This window comes from Manacus vitellinus, unplaced genomic scaffold, assembly GCF_001715985.3.
Source record: "Manacus vitellinus isolate BGI_N305 unplaced genomic scaffold, ASM171598v3 scaffold_53_pilon, whole genome shotgun sequence".
Lineage (NCBI taxonomy): Eukaryota > Metazoa > Chordata > Aves > Passeriformes > Pipridae > Manacus > Manacus vitellinus.
Window position 1 is genome coordinate 1053104 of NW_021940637.1, and position 24133 is coordinate 1077236.

At 45.9% G+C, this 24133-nt stretch overlaps 1 protein-coding gene across 1 annotated transcript in view; it reads right to left on the reverse strand.

The window, feature by feature from the left end:
* The window catches only part of PSTPIP1 (proline-serine-threonine phosphatase interacting protein 1), a 49921-nt gene that overhangs the window by 15996 nt on the left and 9792 nt on the right, over positions 1-24133 (reverse strand). The window contains exons 2-6 of the mRNA XM_018081442.2: positions 16179-16279; positions 12757-12831; positions 3319-3353; positions 2167-2273; positions 262-324 (exon numbers count right to left, since the gene is read on the reverse strand). Of these exons, the coding sequence (XP_017936931.1) occupies positions 262-324; positions 2167-2273; positions 3319-3353; positions 12757-12831; positions 16179-16279 (381 nt within the window). The remainder of the gene's footprint in view (positions 1-261; positions 325-2166; positions 2274-3318; positions 3354-12756; positions 12832-16178; positions 16280-24133) is intronic.

Sequence of the window (24133 nt, forward strand, 5' to 3'; positions counted from 1 at the left end):
AGTACTCTTGCCTAGAAAGAATGAAATCCTGTTCGACCTGGGGCATCGATCCCATATTAATTAACTTTCTGAGGACTCTTCAGTGGATGCAGCAGGGAAGATTGGCTTTCTCCTCAGAGCAGGCATCACATCCTCTCTCTCACACACACACTCCTGCACACTCACACAGCCTCGACCTTTCTTTAAATGGAGGTACATGTGATACAGGTTATCCTGGAGCCAGTTTGCATCAGGAAACCTGCCCAAGCCCTCCTTGCTTACCTCCATTGTTTTCTTATAGTGGGACAGTTTGCTCTTCTGCACGCGCTCCATGGCAGACTCGTACTGTAAGGAACACACACAGGTCAGCATTCCTTGCTTTGGACTTCTTCCCTCCCTTTCCAGTGGCAGGATTAGGAAAGCCATTGTCAGGGCCTCCCTATAAGCCACCTGTCTGTGGGGAAAATTACTTCACTCTGCTTTTATAAATGGCAGGTTTCTAAGTGATACAGAGAGCATCAAAGTGCCAGGTAAAAAATAATCCAAGATCATTCTGCTTCAGTGGTTTCCATTAATAGCAGAGAGGATGTAGATCTTCATTTTCTTCCTCCTTTTTTTTTCTTAAGGAGATGAAATAGTGTAACACCCAGTCACAGTGCCCGTGGGCTCTGCCAGCAGAGTTCCTTTGCTGGTGCCAGAGCTTGATCCTGCATCTCTGCAGACCAAACCACTGTCCCACACATGAGCACAGGTACTTGTCCATTTTAAACACAAGCAATCCCTGTTTTTATATTCCATTGCTTCTGCCAAATTTATGCTCAGTACAATTTGATTTCTATGCTGTCATCTGGTCAGTGTTGGAAGGACAGTGCTGGATTATCTTCCATGGCTTTAGTTGTGATATGCCCAGCTTTATGTGACAGTGAGATACTCTCCTACTTGGCAGGGGATGGGTTTCCTCAGTGGGACTTTTGGTTCCTTTAATTTTTATATTCTCCTCAAGCAAAACTCTCTCCAGGGCTGCCCAGAGGCTTGTTTCATACTGGGCACAGTCCTGAGAGCAGCTACAGTAAAACACAAATCACAGCATTTTGGGAGGTTACCAGAAATGCTGACACCATCCAGCATATCTAATGCTGGCTTCCTCACAGCCACATGCTGGACAGAGAAAAAAGCTTCTCTAAGATTCCAAAGCAGTTTTTCTTTGTTTTCTTTGTGTTCCCAGGTGAGATAAAGGCTTGCTGTTCTCAACAGGAGAAACAGCCCCTCTGCACATCCTAGTGGCCAAGGGAGGGAAGATACAAACACTCCTGAACCTGGTGCCTGCCCTCTTTGTATGCCCTGTGTGCCTCATCAGATGGCTGCACACCCCAAATCTCAGCAGTAGCGCTGGTTTCACCTACTTTCATATTCAGAGTTCTTTGCTATTGCAAGTTCCTGTGTGTCAGGGCCTTGTAGACACAAGATTTTTGTGGCATCGGATACTGGTCATCTGCATTTTCATTTGTTTCAAATCAGCAAAGAACTGAATATTTCATTTTATTCCTCCATCACTCAGTGTTGTCAGGGTTAAGTGACTCTCCCATCTTGGTCTTCAACACCACAGAAGTGTGAGAGTGACCACTGTTGTCTCTACTGAGAGCTGTTTTTCAAGGGACTTAGACCTTGATAAGATCACAGGGCATGAAATGGCCTTAAATACACTCAAATTTTTATTAGATGACATCAACTAGATGCTACTTATTCCATGTATTTGTAATTCAGCATATATTGGTGTTGCATTAAGCATGATATTCGTTTGCTTTTATGTTTTTAAATGTTGCTGTTACCTCTTTATTTAGTGCATGTTGGAGATCATGCAGGATCAGAGCAAAGAAACCCATTAGCAAGGGTATCAAAAAGAGAAAAGGAAGGATTAAGTTCTTACAGGAATAACAATAACAGTATCTGCAGTTACACCAGAGAGAGTAAAAGGGACTAAAGCCTCTGGCTCCTGCGTTCAGAGCACTACTTTATTTCCAGCTGGGATCAGAAAGATATTTTTGTTCCACAGTCTGGTCTATAGAGTGAACAGGGCACACTGGGAATGCTTTATCATCTTTTGCAGAATTCCAGCCTGTGGCTGGAGACAGGTCATCAGCATGGACCATTTACCCAATTTGTTTCAACATTTCTTTAGTTCCTCACCTTTTTTCTTTGCTCCTTCTGTCTTTCTCGGAATTCCTCTATTCCTTTCAGTTCATCCTTCAGCATTACTGCCAGTTGGATATGAGAGTTTCCAACACTTTCAATTTCTAAGGCAAATCAGAATTCATGTACAGTCAGTGGAAATCCTTTAAATACAAAGTCAGACTTTTTAGGAGATGTTTCTGCCATGTGGCTGCCCCGTGTGACTTGTTATGAACAGGGTGGCCTTAAGAAAGGTCTTCCTGTCTTTCTGCAGGCACTGCTATTGCTGAGGGTTCACCCAACCTGAATGATGCTTATTGCAGGTCTGCACAGTGCAGGGGCAAGAGCCCTCCCTGCACAACTGGAGCAGCACTCGGAGCAGCCTGGGCTAGAGCAGAGCCAGCTGCATTTCTTCCTGGCCCCATTTATCCCATTTACCCCATGTATCCCCTTCCTCTGGGGCTGGAGATCAGGTTTAGTGCTGCAGAGGGAGGGAGAGAGCTCTGACCTCCACCTTGACCCCATGTCTGCTGGAGTGTCACTGCTTTGAGAGCTGCTTGCCAGTGGCGCCCAGTCATTAGACGAGGCTGCACACTGAGAATTCCCAAGGGTCAGCAAGGATGGATTGAATTTCACAGCACCTGGCTGATGCTGTTTGAAATGGCTGGGAAATTCTCTGCATTTGTCAGCTTTGGTGCCTCTGAAATGGAATCCCACATTTTCCAGAAATGCTGAGCTCCCCTATCCAGGCTCTACAAACACCTCAGTTCACCAGCTGCTTCTCAAGAGGGTGTTTTGGGCTAAACAGCAGGTGCCAGTGGCCAGGTCCAGTGTCCCACTGGCTACAGTGGTGCTGCATTTTGTGTTTTGAGTCTTGGGCACATTTAGAAAGGTGCTGGTTTGGTGTCACTAGTTTGTGGAAGAGGGAATAGAGCTCATATTTGTGACTTGATCCAGATACAACTTAGTCAAGGAACAAGCCATTTTCTTTACCACCAGCAAGTGGATTGGGTGCCCAGGCTTGGAGAATGCACAGTGAGCATTCTTTCCTTCCACACTACAGACTGGGATAGAAAAGCTGGGAATAGAGGGGGGAAGAGGATGAAGGAGGGAATGAACACGTTGGGTGCCCATGTTTCCCAGGTCAGAAGGGAAGATGTAAATACTTACGTTGCTTGAGCATCTCGAATGCTGCCTTCAGTGTGCTGTGGGGCAGAAACAAGGCACTTTGTTAGTATTGGCTTCTAGGGGTGGATTGTGAATCTAGGGGAAAAACCTTCCCTCAGAATCTCAGAGATCCACATAGAGATAAAACCCCTCAATAGTCTCTTATTAGAAGTCGACCACGCCAAAGAGCATCAGTGTGTTACTGTCAGGAACCGCAGTAAAATGCTCCATGAAGCAAGGAATGGCACTGCTCCTTCTGGGCACCCTCCTTTTGAATCCCACTGTGTTTGTGACCGCGGATGTTAACAGCCATTCCCCTCTCGCCCCTTGGCAGTAGATCCGAGTCAGCGGCAGGAAATGCAGTGGGCCGAGGGGAATTGGGGTTTGGAGCGGTGATGTGAAGGGTAGGACCGGTCCCCGCTCGGCGCGGGATGCAGCCCCGGCCGGTTCCTCCCCGCTCCGGCTGCAGCATCCCGGCCCCGGCTGCAGCATCCCCGGCCCCGCTGCCAGCATCCCCGCCCGGCTGCCAGCATCCCCGGCCCCGGCTGCAGCATTCCCGCCGCAGCTGTCCGAGCACCCCCGCTGTGGCTCCTCCGCTTCTCTCCCCCACAATACAGGCGGTGCCGAGCCTCAGAGGCTCGGAAAGCCCCATGCTCCCGGGCGTTTCGACATCCCGAAGGCACGGCGTGAATAAATGATGCACGGAGAGGAGCAGGCAGCTCCTCCCGATGGGCTCACATCGCTGGGTGCTGGGGTGGCAGAAGGGCGTGAAAAAGGAGCCACAGGCTGCCTGGCGTTCTGTCTTTTGGCTAGCCAGAGTCCACTTCGAGAAGGCACCAGAGATACCAGCATAGATGTGGTGGGAGAGCAAAAGGTCTGTGAAAGGCATTTTCGACTTAATAAATTCCTCTAGCTCTGAATTTGCAGGCCCGCAGAGCGTTTGCAGACACGCAGGCCAGGGCTGTGGTGTGATTTGGAGGTTTGTCGGGTTTAGAAATCATCTCTTCACGCCCCAGAGTGCCTTGTTCCCTGAAGGGAGCAGTTCTGGGCTCTCCACAGAGCTCTGGTCTGCCCCAGGGGGAAAGCTGGGTGGTGAAGAGCCTGGCTGGAGCCTTCACCAGGAGAGTCCAGGGGAGGATCCATATCCCTTCCCAGCCATGTGTGACCACAGATGAGCAGGGAAATCTGCATCTCTCGGGCCATTTTGGGAGCCTTAAGAGGCACATGAAAGATCCTAATTGCCCTGTGTTAATTTAGGCTGGACATCTGTTCCCTAATCAAAGCTTGCTCTCCCAGCACTGAGACTGCCTTGCCAGCCATAAGAAAAATGCATGGGCAAGGGCAAAGGCTGGGCCTGTCCTCAGCACCAACTGCCTTGAAATCCACTTCCAGATCTAAGTAGAAATATAAGGAAAAGACTTTCAGCCAGAAAAGAAGGGCTGTTGGATTTTTTTTCAGATTTCAGCTAGATTGGTTGTGGTCAATCTCCTGAGATAAGTCAGGAAGAACATGTTAGATTGAGTATTTTTAACTATTTTCCTAACAATACTTAAACATTTGAAGGTTCATTTTGAAAAAAAAAATATTCTGGTGTGAAATTTGGATGGAAACTAAGTTGTTACACCAGAAAAGAAACAAAGTGTATTCTTTCCAGCTAATTAAAAGCTTGACATTTAAAGACAAGTTGAATATCAGCAGCAGAGATAACTTTTTCTCACCTAAACGCTCTAATGAATTATTTTGAAAAATTAAAAATATACAAGGAATAAAATTTACTTTTTTAGTGTGTAATTTCCAATAGGAGGGGGGGAATGTGCAAACAACTTCATGCCTGAAATGTGTAAATACTGGAACTTAAAAAACAGAGAACACTTGCAAACTGCACATACTGTTTGCACTCTGTGTTGATCTATTGTTCCCAGAGATCTTTTTCCTTTGCTGTTGGTGACTCGAGTTATGCAAAAACTGGCAAAATTGCTATAGTGGATACTGAAAAATGGCACTTTCTCAGTATATATCAAGGAGAAAAGCAATTTGCTGCTCTTTTGGTTTCCAGGCACCTGAGCTACCAGAGCAGCTCATGATGATAAGCCATCCACGGAGCTGTTCTCCTTTGTGCTGGCTCTCTGTGAGGCTGAGGGGGTCTCTGGTATAATAATGCAGCTGGCAAAGAGAGACCAATTTGTCCCTTGCATGGTCTCTAATGGCCTTTTCAGAAATCCCTGGCCTTTTCTTCCTTGTGTGAAGGATTTGTCCAGCCAATTCCCCAGCTGCTGACTGGAGCAAGGCCACAGGCCATCAGTGGGTTGGAACAGCCTTAAGCCATTTCCTTCCTTATTTCTATAATAATTTTCTAAAATCAGCGAATTGGACCCCACATCCTTATGGGGCTTAAGGGGGTAGAAAATATGTCATGGTGCCAAGTTATGCATGTGGGAGAGAACAAATAAATCAAATTCTGACCTGTGGATCCATCAGGACTCCCTTTATGACCCCTGGGCTGCAGCAGCAGTGCCATAGATTAGCTGCTCATTGCAGAGGGATGCTCTGATTATATCAGTGAAATATTTCAGTGCTTCACAGGGTTTAGTGGAAGCAACTCCTGTAGCTGATGTACAAGTGGGTTTTAATTCTGTCTGTGCTGGTTTGGATGTACCTATTAACAGCACCTATTAGCTATTGCCTTGGGTGGCTTTGGCTCTCTAATGGGATTGATACAGGCTTTACCCTGAGGCATCCAGAGTGAGAATGTCTCACTCTCATGGACACTCTGAAGTGTTTTACCCTCAGTATATGATGCTGCTTAACATTCTGGCAGTAATTGGATTTTTTGTTTGTTTGTTCTACGGCTAAATTAGAAAATTAGAAAACCTGCAGTTGAAAACAATTCAAGCAAAACTGAAAATTTGCCATTTGCCTTTTTTTCTAATTTTTTTTTTTTTTTTATTGCTTGCTTCTGAAAATTCCGTGTAAATTCTGGAAGACTGTTAAACCACTCCAGCTAAACACAGAGCTCCAGCCTTCCCTTTGGGCACCCCTAGATGGAGGCTTCTGCAGATGTCTCCTTGAAAATAAGGTTGGACAACAAATTTACTGGGCATGTCTGTTAAACGACTTCCCGTTGTACATTTAAAAACTGGATTTGTCAAAATGAATTTCGGGTGAAAACAGGATTGCCTGAACCTGGAATAACAGGGAACAGACAGAGCCTGTGCACCAGCCACTGCAGCAACTTCGGGTAGTTTTTGCCATCTAGTGGCTACAATAATCTTATCGGGTTGGTTTGGGGGTTTTTTGCTTTCTCCCTCTTTGTTTTGGAGCTTGTTTTTGCTGAAGAGCTGGGCTCTCGCTGGAGAACAGGCTGTGCTGGGCAGCCCTGTGTGACATGAGCACCACCGGGAAGTGCCCTGTAGGGAGGGCTCTGGTTCCCTTTGCTCCACAGCCATCCCGAGCTGAATTTCGTGGCCCCAGGGGTGCAGTTGGCAGAGCCCTGTCAGTGGCAGTGCTGAGGTGACTGCTGTACTCACTATGTACACTCTCACACCTCGCTTTTATGGGTTTGTTTATTTTTTTTCAACTTTGAGCTTGATAGTTTGGGCCTTTTTTTCCAGTACTTTGCCTTTAGAGGCTGGGCTAACTGAGTAATTTAGAGTCCTTTTATATCTCGTACACAGGAAGGTAACACAGGCTCTTCTAACCGTAAAACCACATCTTTCTTAATTTTCTTTGTTTTCTACCTTTGCTTGGTGAATAGAAGTGCGAAATAACCCCACCTTCCTTTCTGGCAGGTTTCTATTTTCACATCAGCGTGATCTACAATGTTCTGTTCTTATTGTAATTTTTAAAAATATCCTTTCTGAATTTGAGAGAAGTCTCTGCCAGATGAAGTCTCCAGAGCACTTCCCAGCAGTCCTGTTCACCCTCTGCCCCTGGGAACTCAGATCCCAGTCACACAGTTGTGAAACCACCCCAGTGACAGTCCCCTCTGGGACCACAATTGACATCTGCCTTTCCTCCTGCCACACAGGGTAGTCCCAGTGGGGTTTTACCAAGAATTCTTTCTGTGCAGCCCAGTCGTGGTGTGGTGAAACAAGTCCAGAATTGTCTGGTCTCAAACAATTTGCACCTGGGCCTGTGACTGCATTGCAAAAGAGAAGTGAAGAGGGAGGGCAGCAAACAGGATGACAGCTCCATGTGCCTTCTCCTACCCATTAATCTGTGCCCACAGACAGCAAATTGTGACTCCAGAATGAACCACGCCATTCAAATCAAGGGCTTAAACAATCAAAACAACTTTGGTACCTTTAAAATAAAACTACATTTCCTCATGTCTCTTCAGAAAGAGAGTAGCACTGCTCAAAAATGCCTGTCCTGATCACCAGAGAGCTTATTTAGGTTGACTTGAATGGGAACTGAGCAGAGGCTTAGGTCCATTTTGCAGAGTCCTGAAAGTTCAAAGAACGAGTGTATAAATTCTGTGTGGGTTCAGAACATTTGAGTAGAGAATAACCAACCATGGAAGGATGTGACCTTCCAAACTGACTTTTAGCTGCAGTTCAAAAATGCCTGCTTTGTGTGGATTAATACAGAGGATTCTGTATATTAAGTGACAGATGCACTATTTTTATACACAGGAAGCAGCAATTGGCATTTGGTTACAGTTGCCCTCACCTCACACTCACTGCAATGTTCTATTTCAGGGATTGCAGAGAAAGGCACAGCAGACATAGGCTTGAAGGAACTACCCTTTCTCGAGGTCTGAAGGAGATGGTAGTGGAAAAGAGGGACAGAAAATGTAGGGAATCATATACATGAGAGGAGACAAGCAGAGCAAATGACAAAAATAGATGTTGTCAGACTAGGCAGAATATAACCAGCTACTGCGTGTTTACATCAGTGATTTTACCCAAGAACAGAGTTCCCAGAGGCTCTGCTTTGGCTGCAAACTGGGCTCTGTAGCATATTCTGTTTTCATGTTGCTGTGCTGAAGAGTTGCCCAAAGCCACTGCATGGAAATTCCCAGTCACCTTGCAGCCAGAAAGGTGCTTCCTCTCAAAGGCACGAGCTCTGCTGAGAATCATCTAAATGGTGTGTGAGGCACCACCACAGTGTACACTACCAGCAAACACTTGGAAACTTGATCTCAGTTTGTAACTCAGCTGAAAATGCCCAGTTTCTGTACATCCTCTCCCATGTGTGCACCTCGGAATATGGAGAGTGCACAGCCATACTGCAGTTTCAACTTCAGAACATGTAGTTCCCTCTCTGCCCCCTGGAGATGGGTATAAGCTGTCATTTGCCAAGAAAGCACGGCTGTAGGTTTGTAATAACCCTTCTCACAATTTCTCTTATGATTAGAGACTGTGAAATGGTGATGCAGATTTAATTTTTTTAATTTAAAAAGTGGGACAACAGGAGCAAATTGCTTTGCCTTAAGACTCAGTGGATGCTAAAAGGTTTCGGGGTTTCAAACAAGAAAAGGAAGAAAACTCCACTGGGGGCTGCTCTGTACAAAGCTGCTGCTGCTGTGGCAGCCCCTGCACTGCCAATTGCTGAGGTTAGGAGATGATTTAGAAGACATATTTTCATATCCTTGCCCTCTTCTTTTACTCTTCCCTCGGGATCCAGTGCTGGAGACAGAATATTAAGCTGAAGGGATTAGTGTGAGCCTGCGTGACCTGTCTTGCAGTCTTGCACTTAGAATCAAGTGTGTGGGCCTGCTGTGCATTAGAATGAACTTGCCAAGGAACTGCTGAGTTAGGGCTGTGCCATGGCTTGGGAAGAGGATCTCTACCTCCCCTGGAGCCGGGAGGTTGTACCAGCTGCAGTGCTTGAGGCAAGGGCAAGCAGCCAGAACGCCTCAATCTGCCTGAGTCAGGCTGGACTATTGAATGATGGTGTCTTTTGGCTGTTAGACAGCACTTAGAGGGAACTTTTATTTCTTGAGCTGGAAGCTGGAGTGTTTGTTTGCTACGTCCACGGTAACCAGCACCAGCTTCTTTTGGAAAGCCCTTCTTGGCTTTTTTTAAAAATGAGAAATCGGATAAAAAGCGGTTGCAGGACGTCTCCCTCACTGCAGCGTGTCTGCCTCGCTGGTGTGAGAGCTGTTGGAAACCTTCTGTTAGAAACCTGTGGGCTCCCCACGGCCAGTTGTGACACTGCTGTGACAGGCACAGCGAGGGCCTCCCTGAACTCAGTCCCACCTCCAGGGCAGAGCTACAACCCTGTTCCCTGCTGGCTCTCGGGTCCAAGCCATCCTCGTGTTTCTGGTGCACAGCTGGAGACACAACGTGAGGGTCTTTTCCTGGGTCATGGTGTTGTATCCCTGCTGATGCAGTGGAGTGTCCTGGGCTGCAGCTGTCCCTGCCAGGCACGAGCAGTGCTGGGCCCTCAGGGGTCAGCTCTCCATCACAGGAGCTGCAAGGATGGTGAGGGAACAGCCCTGGACAGCACATGAGATGGGATCCTGATGACTGCTGTCACCTACAGCTTCCTCAAAGCAATGGAAAGTGGTCCCAGAGTTGTCACATTCCAGTGACCCTTCCCTAATATCCTCCTTTTGAGTCAGCAGCTTATTTCTTCATCTGTGTCTTTCACTAGATAAAACAGGGCAGTTGACTCTATTTATACTTTAAGCTGAGTTCAGCAATTCACTCCAAGGCAAAATTCTGGGGGAGAAGGGACAAGCCTGAATAAATGTTGAAATTGTTCTTTAATTTGATTCAAAACTAAGAGTTTTTAAAATATGGAGGAGGCTTGAGGGAGAACTGTTTTCTGCAGCAATAGCTGCTACCTCGTGCAGCATTCCATGGAATTCCCTGGGCTTCTCCCTGTGTTTACTCGTCATGCTTGTTCTCTGTGCCTTGTTGTGCCTGCCCTGACTGGGCTGAAGTGTCAGCCTGGGCATTACAGTTGTTCCTGTTGAGGTCTTCTGGGTATTTTCTCGTACTGGAAGGGTTTGGGTGGTTGTTGTGCATGGATTTTTTGTGTTCCCTTTATCGACTTTTCAGAAGAGTATCAGGTGCCTTCCCGATATCGAGAACTGCTGGGGTGTGAAATAATTTCTCAGGAGAGGTGACAGAAAACCTTAGTATCTGAGATGTTTAAAAGATGGTTGAATTTAAGACCAGAGGATAATAATTTTGCATTAGAAAGAAAGTGACTGAGTGTTCTAAAATTAGTAATTCCTGCTTCTGTGCCATACATAGCATGGCACAGGAAGGTCTGTAAAACATTCTGCAAAAAAACCTGGAAGCTGCTTTTGTTTCTGGTGGTTGTCAATGGGAAGTTTTAGGTACAAATACATTAGACTTCATTTGAGAAATACTGCTACTCAAAGCTGCTTTTAAAGATGTGAACAGCCCTGTTCAGCCTGTCAAGTACTTGTATTACAATTAGGACTCAGTGTGCTAGGTGATAATAGGAAGTCCTATAAAGAGGAAGCACTTGGGAAAATGCACTGGGACAGTTGTAGCATAGTCCTTTCAAGCTTTTCTTATTATAGGTAGTGCAGAGATTCCCTCCCTCAAGTCTCCCTGAAGGACTGACCTTGGGAGCAGAACCGCTGCCAGTCATCAGTGTCATATAAACAAACACAAACTTCACATGTGTCAACAGCATTAAACCCAAACATTTCATTTTCTTGAGTTGTTCCAGCCCTGAACAGACTTTAGTTTTCTCTGATTTTAAGTCTTTGCTCTGGACAAATGCCCTTCATTGTCCATGTGTGTAATTCCTTAAACGACCAGAGGATGCTGGATGAGAGAAAGCCAAGTATCCTCTCTGCTTCAGGACAGCTAAAGTGAGACACTTGCTCTGACAAAAACATCAGTGCAAAGCTGGTCACTGCCCAGACCAGGCTGGGTTATGGAAACACAGTAAATCAGCTCTGCACCATGCTTGGTTGGTATATTCAGCCTTCCCTCTATGCCAAGCTATTAAACTGCTAGATCAAAGTGGAGCTGGGCCCAAGGCCAAACTTCCTCCAACTTGAGGGGAACTTGGATCCATATCCCAACTCCGGGACTTGGCTCTGCCTCTAAATCAAACTTTCACAATCTCTTAGGAAAAGTTAGATCAATGAATTATCCACTAAGTCACTGAAGAGCAGCCAACCCTGGCTGTTGCTGAACACGTTTGCTCTGCCTGCCCTGCACTGGCAGTAAAGTGTTTAGGTGGAGCCTTCCTTTAATCCTGGAACTCTGATCTTTGGTTTGGGAAGAAGCCATCCATCCTTAATCTGATGTTTTAATTCTGGAATATTTCTTCTCCTCCTTCTTTTTCTTTGGTTAAATCAGTGAACTGAGACAGCAGGAAGGCAGAAGCTGTGTCCCAGGAACCTGGTTATCCCTGAGCACTGCTCGGGGGCAAGGCAGAGATGGACCCCTGGGAGGGGGAGAGCTTTGCACATTCTCTGGAGAGAGCCTTAGTGCCCAGCTTCCCTGTCAGCCTGGATGGACCCCCACCAAACCCACAGTCAGTGCCACAGGTGATCCCCTGGCACTTCCCTGCCGTGGCCATACACGGCTTTGGGGTCAAGTTTTCCCATAAAATATGAACAGGAAACCAGGCTTGCACTGAGAGTGATGAATGGACATGGGAAGGAGACTGCAATTAAGGAATGAGATATGGGAGGGATGAGGGCAGCAGGCCCCAGGGATCAATAGAGCTGGGTTGTGTTTAGATTGAGGTCTTCTCTTTCAGGCTTGTCTTCTGTGACCTCACATCTTCATCCTCTGCCACCTTATTACTGTATTATTACTTGTTACAATAATGGCAAAATGTCTCATTATTGCTGCTGCCACCAATAATAGCAGCAGTTTATCAGCAGTGTTTATTAAGTTAAATTCCATGCCAACATATATCTTCCCCTCCCAACACAATTTATATGTGATTTAAGATCGTAGTGGAGGAGACAGAGAAAAATATATGTCATCTTAGTGCATTTCAGTAGCTCCATTGATTTATTTCATATTAAGTCCCTACAAAGAGATTTAAATTTTGTATTCCTAAGATAAGCATTTTTTCCTGCTGCAGAAACTGATTTTTGGGGTCTTTGCACTTGACACCTGTTCTGTCACAGTCTCTCAGGGTCCACCAGCTTCCCAGAATTGCCAAGCCACCATCCTAAACATTTCACCACCGTTTCCTTTCCCTTTTTTCCCCATCACTTAGTTTGCCTTTGGAAGCAAATATTAAACATTAAGAATCTTGAAATGAAAAAAAATCTCAGGAAAGGACCTACTGAGAGTTTCCAAATAGAGATTTTGTGAATCCTTTTGTGAAGGACAATAGTGTTCCCCCACTTTTCCTGTCCATTGGGAAGTGCTGTGTAACACACTGAAGTGAGCAGCTTGTGATCCCATTCATAGGCAAAACACAGGAGTTTGATATCTCTTCCAAAATCATTTTGTTTGCATGAATAATGAAAGAGTTCCTTACTTGATTTCTGTTTGTCCCCCTGCTTTTCGGGCGATTTGAATCAGCTCTTTCCCATATCTCTCTTCTGCTTGTGCTCTGTTAAAAGAAAAACTTGCTCAATTCCTCTTAGTGGTGTCAGGATCACATTTACACAAATCTTGTAATTGTATCTGAGGTACAAAGCCACGAGGAACACAATTTATTTTATTTCTCCAGTCCTGGTGCTGTTAGTTAACCCCTTAAATATTCGGGGTAAGCTATTTCCAGAAGAAATGAGGGGGAAATGAAGCCCATTGTCGTGGGTTTGATTACTATGGAGTGCTCCATACAACTCTGCCCCCCAAATGTGGAGTCAGTTAGAACAAGAGGTGCACAGAGCTGAGGTGAGGATGCTCAGAACACAGGAGCTCCTTTGCAAAAGGAGCCTAAAACTGATGGCTGACCCGACCCAGTAAAATACCAGCTAGGAGGGGAGCAAAGAGTAGGTTCCACAGGATCCCTTTAGGAGAGACTGAGAATACATGGGAGCCAGGAGTAGCAGGAATATATTTAGAAACCTGAGGTGCTGCTTGAAGAGCTGCAGTGGAGGTGGAGGGGAAGGAGCCTTGCTGGTTGTTGGGTGAGGCCGGGGCAGTTCAGTGGAAGGGACAGAACAATGTGGTGTCTCACCTAAGGGGGAACTGTAACTGGTGACTCAGGACAGTGGTTCTGTTTCTATGGTTAATAAAGAAATACAAATATTTTCTTTTCTCTTTTCCCCTCCCCCAGCTCTGGAGGACATTTTTATTTTCTGTTCAGAAGAAGTATTTGTACTAAATATGTTACTTCCTTCCTCCTGGGTGTAAGACCAGGGCGGAACCAAGTTTTCAGTCTTTGAGTAACTGCTAAAAACTACTGAATGGTCAGTAATTAATAATGAACAGATAGCCTGGTGCTAGCATTTGGGGGAGGGATGATTTTCCCCCAGTCCAAGGAGATCAGTCAGGCTGGTGGACCAGCAACCCACAGTCACCACAGCCCGGAGTGGAGGGTGTTCCTGGCCTCTGTCCTTGGCTCTCTTGTCTCTAACATTGCATGTGCCCTCAGTTAATTGCTCTTCTCCCACACTAGGAATTGCTGTGTTTTAGTGGGGTGTTCCTCCATCACTGCTTTGGGATTCCTTCTAGAGGAACAGGGTGCAAACTGCAGGGGCAGGCCACACCAGTTCATTGTCATGTTAGATGAATGAAATGTCATCAAAATGGAAATATACTCCAGAGACACATAACAATGCAGAATAGATTCATTTTCTTCTGATCTTAGTAACGAGAAACACTTTTATGTCAGAGACTTTGCTTAATGCCAGTGCCTATACAGGAATGAGAATGACTCCAGTGCTGCAGTCCCAGTTTGTTTGCTCAGTAAACAATATATGATGGGAAAAAAGCATGGCCAGCTCTTAAGCCAGTCCCAGCTCCTGTAAAACCCTTGGGTCAAAAATTCCTGAAACCCCAGGCACAGGACTGGACTATCCCAGAGCCAGAGGAATTTGGCAGGAGGCTGACACCATCTCTTCACATCTTGGTGCTGCCTTTCCCACTTTTAGGTACACTTACACACAGCTTCTGGGTTTCCCTGCAGCCATCCAGAGCTGGAATGTATTTTGTGTTTTAAATCCAGGCTTTTGTTCTGGAATACAGCTGCCTTCTCACTCCCACACCACCTAGTCCCTTCTCCAGAGGCCAGGCAGGGGGATTTGTGGGTGGAAAACTGATCCCATGTTAGTGTGGCCAGGGCAGCTGGTTTCAGGACTCGGGGCAGCTGCTGCAGGAGTCCTTGCTGAAATTCCAGCATGAAGCCAGTGGTATGGGCAGCCTCTAGGAACAGAGATTCATCCCATCCTTTGATCTGCTCCCAGGTCATTCCCATGAATGACGTGAGGACAGGCTGAAACAAATGTCCAGCAGAAATAAACTGGAAATCATACCTTTCTCCTTAACTCAGTGCCCACTTCTCCTTTCCCTCCTCCCTCAACATGCACATACACACACATACACACACATACACACACTCACTGGAATGTTTTGGGGGTGTAAAAAATCTCATGGAAACATCAAGGGTTGGACTTGATGATCTCAGAGGTCCCTTCCAATCTGGCTGATTCTATGATTTGCAAAATGACTGTACATGTATTTTTTACTTCTTTGTGGAAAGTCCACCACAAAAACCAGGAAAAACCTTATCCTGCAAATTGTAGAAGCTCCTGTAATGTTTTGGAAAGAAACACGAGCACGTGCAGCATCCAATGCAGAATTCCACTGCCTGAAGCCTGCAGTGTAGTTCTGATCCCTGTAAGTTATGAGGCACAGAGGAGCTATTTTAAACATTTGCAGCTAAGCTGCCATCAGGCAGATGTGACTTGAGGACTGTGATGTGCACCAGTATAAAAGGCTTCCACTGGTGGTCAAGAAAAGCAATTCAAATAGCTTCAGGTTTCGAAGGGAGACTCTTCACAAGCTGTGAAACACTCACCTGTCAGTCTTAGAGCTCACACCCCTTGAAAGTGCCAGGGCTTGAAAAACAGCCTTCAGAAAAAAACCCTGAACCAAAAAAACTACATGGGGACAGCACAGGGAGAAAAAGCAGGCTGTGACTGAGGAAGGCAGAGCAATATTCCTAAGGAGACACTGCTGAGATGAGCTGCTGGGTATATAGTCCATACTGTGTGGCCTTTCCTGCATGCCATGCCTGAGCATGTGTGTGCCTCATGCTGCACGTTGAAACTGTTTTGAAGCCACTTAAGAACAGAACCAAATTTCAGATTTATTTTCCTAAGTCAGAAGTACAGAAATGAATGGCAAAGGAGCCCGGGCAGCAGTGTAATATGTTTTCTCACCCACAAAATTGTCAGCTGTCCGTAGCTGCTGCTGAGCAGCACCACAAGAAGCAGGTGAGGAGGGACACAAACTACAGCATTGTTACTCAAAGCCTGGTAAGGTTGGCAAATGATGTGGGCTGGCTTGGGTGTCTGGGGAAGGCTTTAGGCAGCATTTTATGTAGCTCTGTATTTGAAAAATGGCTCATTTTTGGTAGTGGCAGGAAACTGAAACAGTGCTTGTGGCAATAGCACATTCAAAGAGAAACAGAAATGTGCAAGTCATTTTTTCCTGTAAAAGGGGAAACTTAGAAATGCCATTTGTGGATGTGTGTGCTGCCGGGGGATCGGGAGTGACAATGACTCTGGGTTTCTGGCTCCTTCAACCTCCTCTTCCCTTCTCAAATCTGGGAGATTTCTATTTGTTATGTACCTTCACAAGGCACATCACAAGGCTGGGGTTTCAATCAGGCTTTTCTATGTAAACTCGTATCACTACCTAATCAGAACCAGGCTACCATTCCTTTCCAGACGCCAAAGAGGAAAGAAAAAGGAGCCTGTTCACATTTTTTCACTCTGTTTTTCATACCTCTGCTTGAGCAAATCCTCCACATCTTTGCACATCTTCTTCCCCTCCAGCAGGCGCTGTACGAGCACCTCGTAGCCAGTGTGGAAGGTGAATTCCTTGCACTGGGGACAGAAAGGAAAAGAGTTGAGCTGATTTGGGCACAGCAGTTTGCAGGTTTAACAGATACTGACTGTCTGTCATATGGAGCAAATTTCTGGAAAATCCAAATGGACCTTTAGATTAGCCCAGGGCTAAGGGCACAGGTAGGGGTGAGCTTTCTCCAAAGTGGAAATCTGTAAAAGTTTTTATCAAATCAACTTTATTTTTTAACACTGAAAAAAGATTTGTGAAGTGGGTCACAAGCCTTGCTGTGTGGAAAGTGGCACTAGCTGTCTTTTTGGGGAAGTCATGTTTAGCCTTGGGTGTGGAACCCCTGCAGAGCAGAGATGTATTGTAGCTGTTAAGAACAACAGCTCCTCTTACCATATGTTTTCTGAAAAGAATAGTCAGAGACAACTCAGTACAAGTATCGATCCGTGGGGTGGTGACTGTGCCTCCCAGCCAGTGGAGTGTGTTCAGATGAGGATTTGTAACACAGGGAGAAAGAATTTCTCCTGTGCTCCTGGTCCTCCTTCTGCCTCACAAGAGGACTGGGACAAGCCATATTTCCTTAGAGTGCCTCAGTTAAGCAGTCCAGAGTGATAATGTTGTTGAAAATGCAGTGCTGAATGTTGCCTGAGCTTTATGTTACAGCATTATGGCAAAATCACAGGCTGTGTAACCATAAAGGGAATGAGTGTGTTCCTTCCCTCAAGCACTTTATCTACAATACAAATGCTTATATATGAACTGAATGCAGTTTATACATCCATCCACTGTCCCCTAGGTAGTTATCATTTAACAAATGGGTTACTTTATTGCTTTCCACCATGACTGTGAAGAAGGTAGCTGCTTAAGTTTTGGGACTTGGAAAAGATCCTCTGGCAAGCAACTGTTGGGCACTTGAGCTTTGCTTCCCTCTTGCTGGGACTGGAGAGGACAGGGGGACACTGAGGATGGATGGTGCTGGTTGATGGCAGCCTTGGTGCTGCTCACCTGGCCCTGGGGCTTCTGTGGAGATTTGCAGACCTGGGAGTGGGGGGTTTTTTTGCTTCTTCAAGAGCCAGGATAAATTTCTGCAGATAATCTCTGTAAACCTACAGGTTGTAGTAACATTTCCAGTGCTACAGTTTCTTGACAGCAGTAATTCCTTCTTCCCTAATGGACATTCTTATCAGGAGCAGAGGGGAGAAAGGAAAGACAGTTGGATAATGGTCCAGAGGAGACAGACAAATGGCTCTACCAGAGCCAGGAGAGATAATGATGTAGATAAAAGCATATGGAGAGGGTGCAATGGACCCACTGTTATCATTGTTGCAACCACAGGACAATGATAGGATCACCCCTTAAGAAACAGGATCTCAAACCCAAAACATTAGTTTTCCTAATGTTTCCAAGGGCAAGTTACACACATACATCCCAGGGAGGGATCCTGCTGTGGAATAAATGAGAAGCAGCAAGCTTTGCCATTCACAGAGGAACATAGGAGAGGTTCTTGATAATATCCTGGCAATGGACTCATCACTTCCCCCCCCTCTCTTTTTTTTGAGAACATTCCAATGGCAGAAGGCATCACTGCTGTAAAAAAAAAATAACATTCTTATAAATGGCTCCCTCTGCCTGGCAGAAACTCTGCTCAGATGCTCCACAACCAGCTCACAGTCCCAGCATTTTGATTGTATATTTCCAGATGCAATTAGCTACCTCCCATAGCTGAGTACACAGCTTCCTTGTCCCAGAAATGCTGCCCAGAGGTAAATGAAAACATCATATGGGTTGGTATCAGCCCAGCAGTCAGCCACTGCCACAGGCAGCAAAGGGAGAGCAATAACCACTCTGTGAAGTTCCTCTGCTCTTTCTGTTCAACATCTCTTTTTTCAGCAAATGCTAAAACTCAGTTGGTGTCTCCCCCAGCTCTTTTAAACTGGCACAGTTGTTATAGTGACAGGATGGCAAATTCTGTACAACTCACTAAGTTCTCTAACCACAGAATGCAGCACCAGCTCGTTATCAACCCAGAGCCACCCCCACAAACACAGCAGTGTGCTGGGGGTCAGCCTGCTGAGCATGACCCTCCCAGGGCCTGACAAAACCACCTAATGGACCCGACCCGGCCTTCTGGACATCCTGCTCTAAGCCCAGAAATGCCAGGGGAAGAAGCAATGCCATATTCAAAACAGCCAGCACCTCACTCCACAGTTTTGCTTTCTGTCCCTTGCCTGCTAACAGGAGCAAGAGTTGAGGTTGTTATAAATGGAGCCACTGCAGCTGCCTCCGAAGGAGAGCTGGAATCTCCTCCGGCAGAGGCACCAGCTCCTGCCTGCCAGATTCATCTGGGTGTTGCCCCTCTGGCTAGCCCTTGGAGAGAGATTTGGCTCCAGCTAAACACAGGGCTAAAAAGGACTTCCTACCACAGGCACTCATTTAATCTACCTTCATTTTGGAGGGGGATCCATCTCAAAATTCGCTTTATTGTCCTCGCTATGTGTTCCTGAAGAATGTGGAAGCCCTGTTTCAGAAACCAAAGGATCCAAAATCTAAACCAGGCCTCCCAGGCAGCAGATCTGGCTGTGGTCTGAGCAGCACATGCCACTGGCATGTCACAGGCTGCAGAGGGGGGGAGAGGAAATGCCGACAGCCCAGGTTTAGATAAGTGTGAGCTGCTACGGTCGCTCATCCTGCAACATTGCTTCTGAATTTCCAACCACAAGGGAGTCACAAATAATTTAGGTCTAAGTTTACTTACACAAACATTTCACAGAATCACAGGATCAACTAGGTTGGAAAAGACCCCTGAGATCATCAAGTCCAATCTTTGATCCAACACCACCTTGTCAACTGGACCATGGCACTGATGCCACATCCAGGCTCAGGACGGTGACTCCACCCTCTCCCTGGGCAGCCCATTCCAGTGTCTGAGCACTCTCTCTGTAAAGAATTTCTTCCTGATGTTCAACCTAAACCTCTCCTGGCACAGCTCAAGACCGTGCCCTCTTGTCCTACTGCTGGTTCCTGGGAGGAGAGACCAACCCCAGCTGGCTACAACCTCCTGTCAGGGAGTTGTAGAGAGTGATGAGCTCTCCCCTGAGCCTCCTCTTCTCCAGGCTGAGCCCCCCCAGCTCCCTCAGCCTCTCCTCACAGGACTTGTGCTCCAGTCCCTTCCCCAGCCTCATTGCTCTCCTCTGGACCTGCTCCAGCCCCTCCATGTCCTTCCTGAGCTGAGGGCCCAGAACTGGACACAGCACTCCAGGGGTGGCCTCACCAGCACCGAGTCCAGGGGCAGAATCACTGCCCTGCTCCTGCTGCCACACTGTTCCTGAGACATTTCAACAGCTCTATTTCTTCTTTCACGTGTTGTACAACTGCATCCCCTCTCAAACTCTTCTTGCATTCAAACAAACCTCCTTTGCCCTTTCCTGACATACTATTTTTTCCTTTCATTGATTCCCATGTGTCATTATAGCCCCTATTCAAGGCTGAATAAATCCCTGTTGAACAAGGACGATGCTTTACCCCTCCAGTAAAGACTAACTGATGCTTTGTACCATGGCATTAATGTCTGCTCTCTGAGAAACACTTCTGGTACATCAGAGGATTGCATTTGCCTTCTTCCACTATCAAATCATAGCAGTGACACCTAACTGAGCTATGATCTATGGATATGCCTGCAATTCTCTCCTCTCCTGCTGTTTTATTTAACAAGGTCCCAGAGTGTATTGGACTTTTTTTGCTACTGATCTCTTACTCTCACTTGGCACTTTGAAACTTTGATTTTTATCTGCTTTCTGTTACCCCAGGCCTGAAGGTTATCAGATACCTCTTGTACAGTGCTTCATTCTACCTGTTTGTATCAACCACAGCTATTTCCAGCCTGTTCTTCCTGTCTTAGCCAGTATCCAATGAATATATTGAATAACAATGATCCTGAGACCAGCTCTGGAGATTCTTTCCTCCAGCTCCAGCATTTCCATTTTGGCACAAGCCTCCAGCATCTCCCCCAGATCAGTGCCTTTGCACTTTATGGTTCTCCTTCTCCTGCTCTGTTCAGTCCTCTTTTGTTTTTCTTCTCTACTTTCTTGAGGATTTCCTGTGTAGCACCATAACAGACCCACACTTTCTTTGTCAAGACAATCAGACAGCAAGATTGTATCTCATTAAACAACCATCTAGTCTTGCTAAGCTGTCTCGCCTCTATTCTATTTTCCACTTACCATTTTGTGTTATAATTAGCACCCACACTGAATGGTTTTGCAAAGGCTGTTAAGCTGCACTACACAGACAGTGCTTGGTACCTCTCAGCTGGGACTTTGTGATAATTGTAACAACTAATGAATAGTCAAAGAACTATTTTATTTTTTTTTTTAAATCAGAAAAGTGCTATAATTAGATAGTAAATGTAGTCATTAAATGCGTAAAACATCATTTGCTTATACCAAAATCTAGGTGGTTGCTTGGAAGAGGGTGATTTGACTCACCACCAGTAATTTCTCTCATTGCCAAGAAAGGGATTCCACTCTGTCAAAGCGTGTGTGGCCGTGAAAGAGGATTTAATCTTTGTTACTTTAATTAAAGAGATTAGTTATTCCTTGTTGTCCAACAGACCTATAATCACTGGTAAGACAGTGCTTGACACAGGGATTTCAGTGTTGTCCTGAGGTTCATCCATTAGTGCTGTACATGTGTCCCTGTACCTGAGCCCGGGGTTTTCCTTCTCCTGGGGAAGATCCCAGCTAATGGAGAGGCAGCACCTCCTCTCTCCTGCCCTCAGTGCAATGAGCAGCACTGTTCCTCCAGAGACAAAAGGAATATCAAAGAGGGTAACACAACTTCCATGCTCTGGTTTAACCAGAACAGCTTTTCCTGGAATACTTGGCGGGAGGTATGGGAGACTGCAAGCAGAGGTGTTGACAGTAAGCACACTGGGATAGCTTCCTTCTTTTCACTTCCTTTTCCCTTAGAGGCCTAAGGATGCTGCTCCCTCCCATTAGCACTCTTCTAAGAGATCTGTGCCTTGGGACTGCCTGGTAGGAGTTTCTGCATAGGGAATGACACAGGTAAACAACGGGATTTAATTGGGGGAGAGACTCTTCATGGCTGGCTCTGAGCTGGATCCTGCAGCCATCAGGGAGAGGCTCCAAGGATTGTGATTTGGTGAGGAATGTGCAAGGGAAGGCTCATGGGGTCAGTTCCCTGCCCAGAGGGTAGAAAGTTCAGCACTGACATTGCTGGGGTGACACAGTTTCACTAAGAACCAGCCTCACCCCAGAGCATATTCCTCTGAGCCTTGTGCTGCTGGGTGCCCAGAGGGGACTGAAAGGCTTTTGGAAGAGCCAGTGTCTACATTTGGAAGTGGCAAGGTTACTGTTGCAATAATATCGAGGAAGAGAGATTGAAATGCTGAATGGTCACTGAAGCACAGGTTTAGTACGTGGCTTTTACAATGGACTGAACTGCAGCAAAACCACCCAAGCCTGTGTGCAAAGCACTTACATGTCCAACTGGGAATGGTCAGAAAGGGACATGAACTGCTGAGTCCTTGTGGCTGTGCTGTAGGAACTGTGGCTTTTCTGTTGTGGCTGGATTTCTTGGAGCATTTCTAACCATCCTGGGACCTGGCTTGCCCATCCAGGACTTTATTTGGAGGTAGTCTACATACCACAGCTCAAACCTCTGCCTGCTCCTGCAGGACAAGCCAGCCTGTCAGGATCTCAGCAGTCCTGGCAGCTCTGTGTGTGCTGTTTGGGGAATGCCCCCAGCTGCCCCTTGGCTCTCTGCAGAGCTCTGGGAGCTGCAGCTCTGGCTGGCAGCAGGAAAGGTCTCAGCCCAGCACCTCCACTGCAAAACCTGCCAGGAACTGGGGCCAGGTGGTACCTGGGGAGAGGCAGTGCCCCCACCCTGATGGGGAAAAAGGGCTGGAAAAGAAATAACTACTCTGGGTGCACTGCTTGGTACGTGGTAGGACAGTGCTGAGCTACTGTGGTGGTAAAAACAGCATCAAAATCCACAGTTCCCTGGTTTGCACCTCTCAGATGGGCTGCAGTGCTACTGCCACGAGCACTGACAGTCATAGCACAGCTACCAGGGGTTATTTTAGACTAATGAGCCTTCATTTAGGAATTATTTTAAATGTCCTATCTACTCACACTAAAAAAAATATTTAAAAACCCCCACACTTTCTCTTAAATATGAAAGTATTTAGCTGTAAAAATTCATTCCTTGTCTTTGCTCTTAATATTTTTCCAAGGCTTAGATCAGAATTGTTCTCAAGTGGTTTTGGACTAAAAATGCTAAATGTTGCTAACTCATTCAAATAAAAGGTCCATACAAATTTTCAAAAGAGAAAAATAATCGAAACTAAATCTGTTATGGGTATCTTTGGAATTTTTCTCTAAATCAAACTTTTTTTGCATCATATCTTGTTTAGTTTAGGTAGGCTCATAACAGTTTTAGTAAGGTAAAAAATTAAGCTTCACTTTTCCAGAGTCAAAAAGGAAATAACTACCGATGAGAGGAGGAAGTTTAGAGAGAACAGGGAACAGTGAGTTTTGAACAAGCATCATTCTGCCAATATATTTTCCAACTGTCTGTAAGAAATCCTTTCTATGCACAGTGGTATCACACATGATACCTCAGTCCTGGACTGAAAGTGAGTTGTTCTGAGTGAGTGGTACCAATTAATTATATCATTGCATCATACCACTGTGTAGTGGCCCTGCTTAGAAAGAGTGTTTCTAGGTCTTGTTCTCTTGATCTGCCACTCTCCTTGTCAAGTGCTCTGCCAAGGGCTTAACATGTACTGTAGGTGAGCAGCAAACAGATCTAATATCCAGCAGTCAAACATGATTTATAATCTCAAAGTACATGCTAGGATATTTCCTACCATGCTGTGGCCTTTCGCTGGAATTGAATCACTTGCTTTACATTTTATGCTTTGTGTTTTTTCCCCTGGTATACTTTAAAATCTCCCAGTATTTCAACAAATATATTCATGAGATGAAGTGTCTCAGGAATTTTACTGCTCTCTTTCTGTGCCATTCAAGCTGTCCTGAAATAAACAGGGAAATAAAAAGGGATAGCAGTAAGAACTGCTATTTTATGTCTCTGATGTCCAAGTGACTGTTCAAATCCCATCTCCAGCTCTGCTGTGGTTCAGAGGGGGGTGTGCCTGGTGCAGTAAGAAGTGATTTGGTGTTTAGTGCTTCCTGTTCCACGGGAGGCCATCCCAGCTCTCTCTGCACCCCTGGGACGTGACAGAGCCTTTCTGCAAAACCAAACCCCGGGGTCTCAGCCTGCCCCTCCACTGCCTTGTCCTGGAAACGTGTCAGCACCCAACAAGGCAGCTGAGCAACCAAATAAAGAGCTGAGCCCACACCTGGGGGAAGGTCATCCTGTCCAGAACAGAACCTCAGCTGAAACATCCTCCCCTGAGCAGTGCTGGGTGTGACACGAGTCCTTTGCTAGAAATGCTTATGTGACAATGAACTGGTTAAGGAGCTTAAAAGCCTTTGACCATGCTGTGTGCTGCTGTACTGTGCAAGAGCTCCTTCTTCCTGCTGCTTGAAACTGGTTGGAGTGGGTGGGAATGTGGTGGCAGCTTGTGCTCTCCAAGATTGAACTGACTACAGAATTTATACAAGCTTAAAAACACAATACTTTTTTTAAAAAGTATATGATTTTTCCCCCATATAAGCAGAAAAAGCAAGGACGAGTAGGTGGTTTGGAGCTGGTTCTATAACATTTCTGTCACTTCTTGTAAATTCACTCTGCATCAGAAACAAAAATGTTTGCTCAGGATGTAGGTGAGACTTTCTGTGATAATTTCAGGAGTTGACTTGGGCATTTTCCACATGAGGCTTAGTTTGCAGTTTTACTGCACC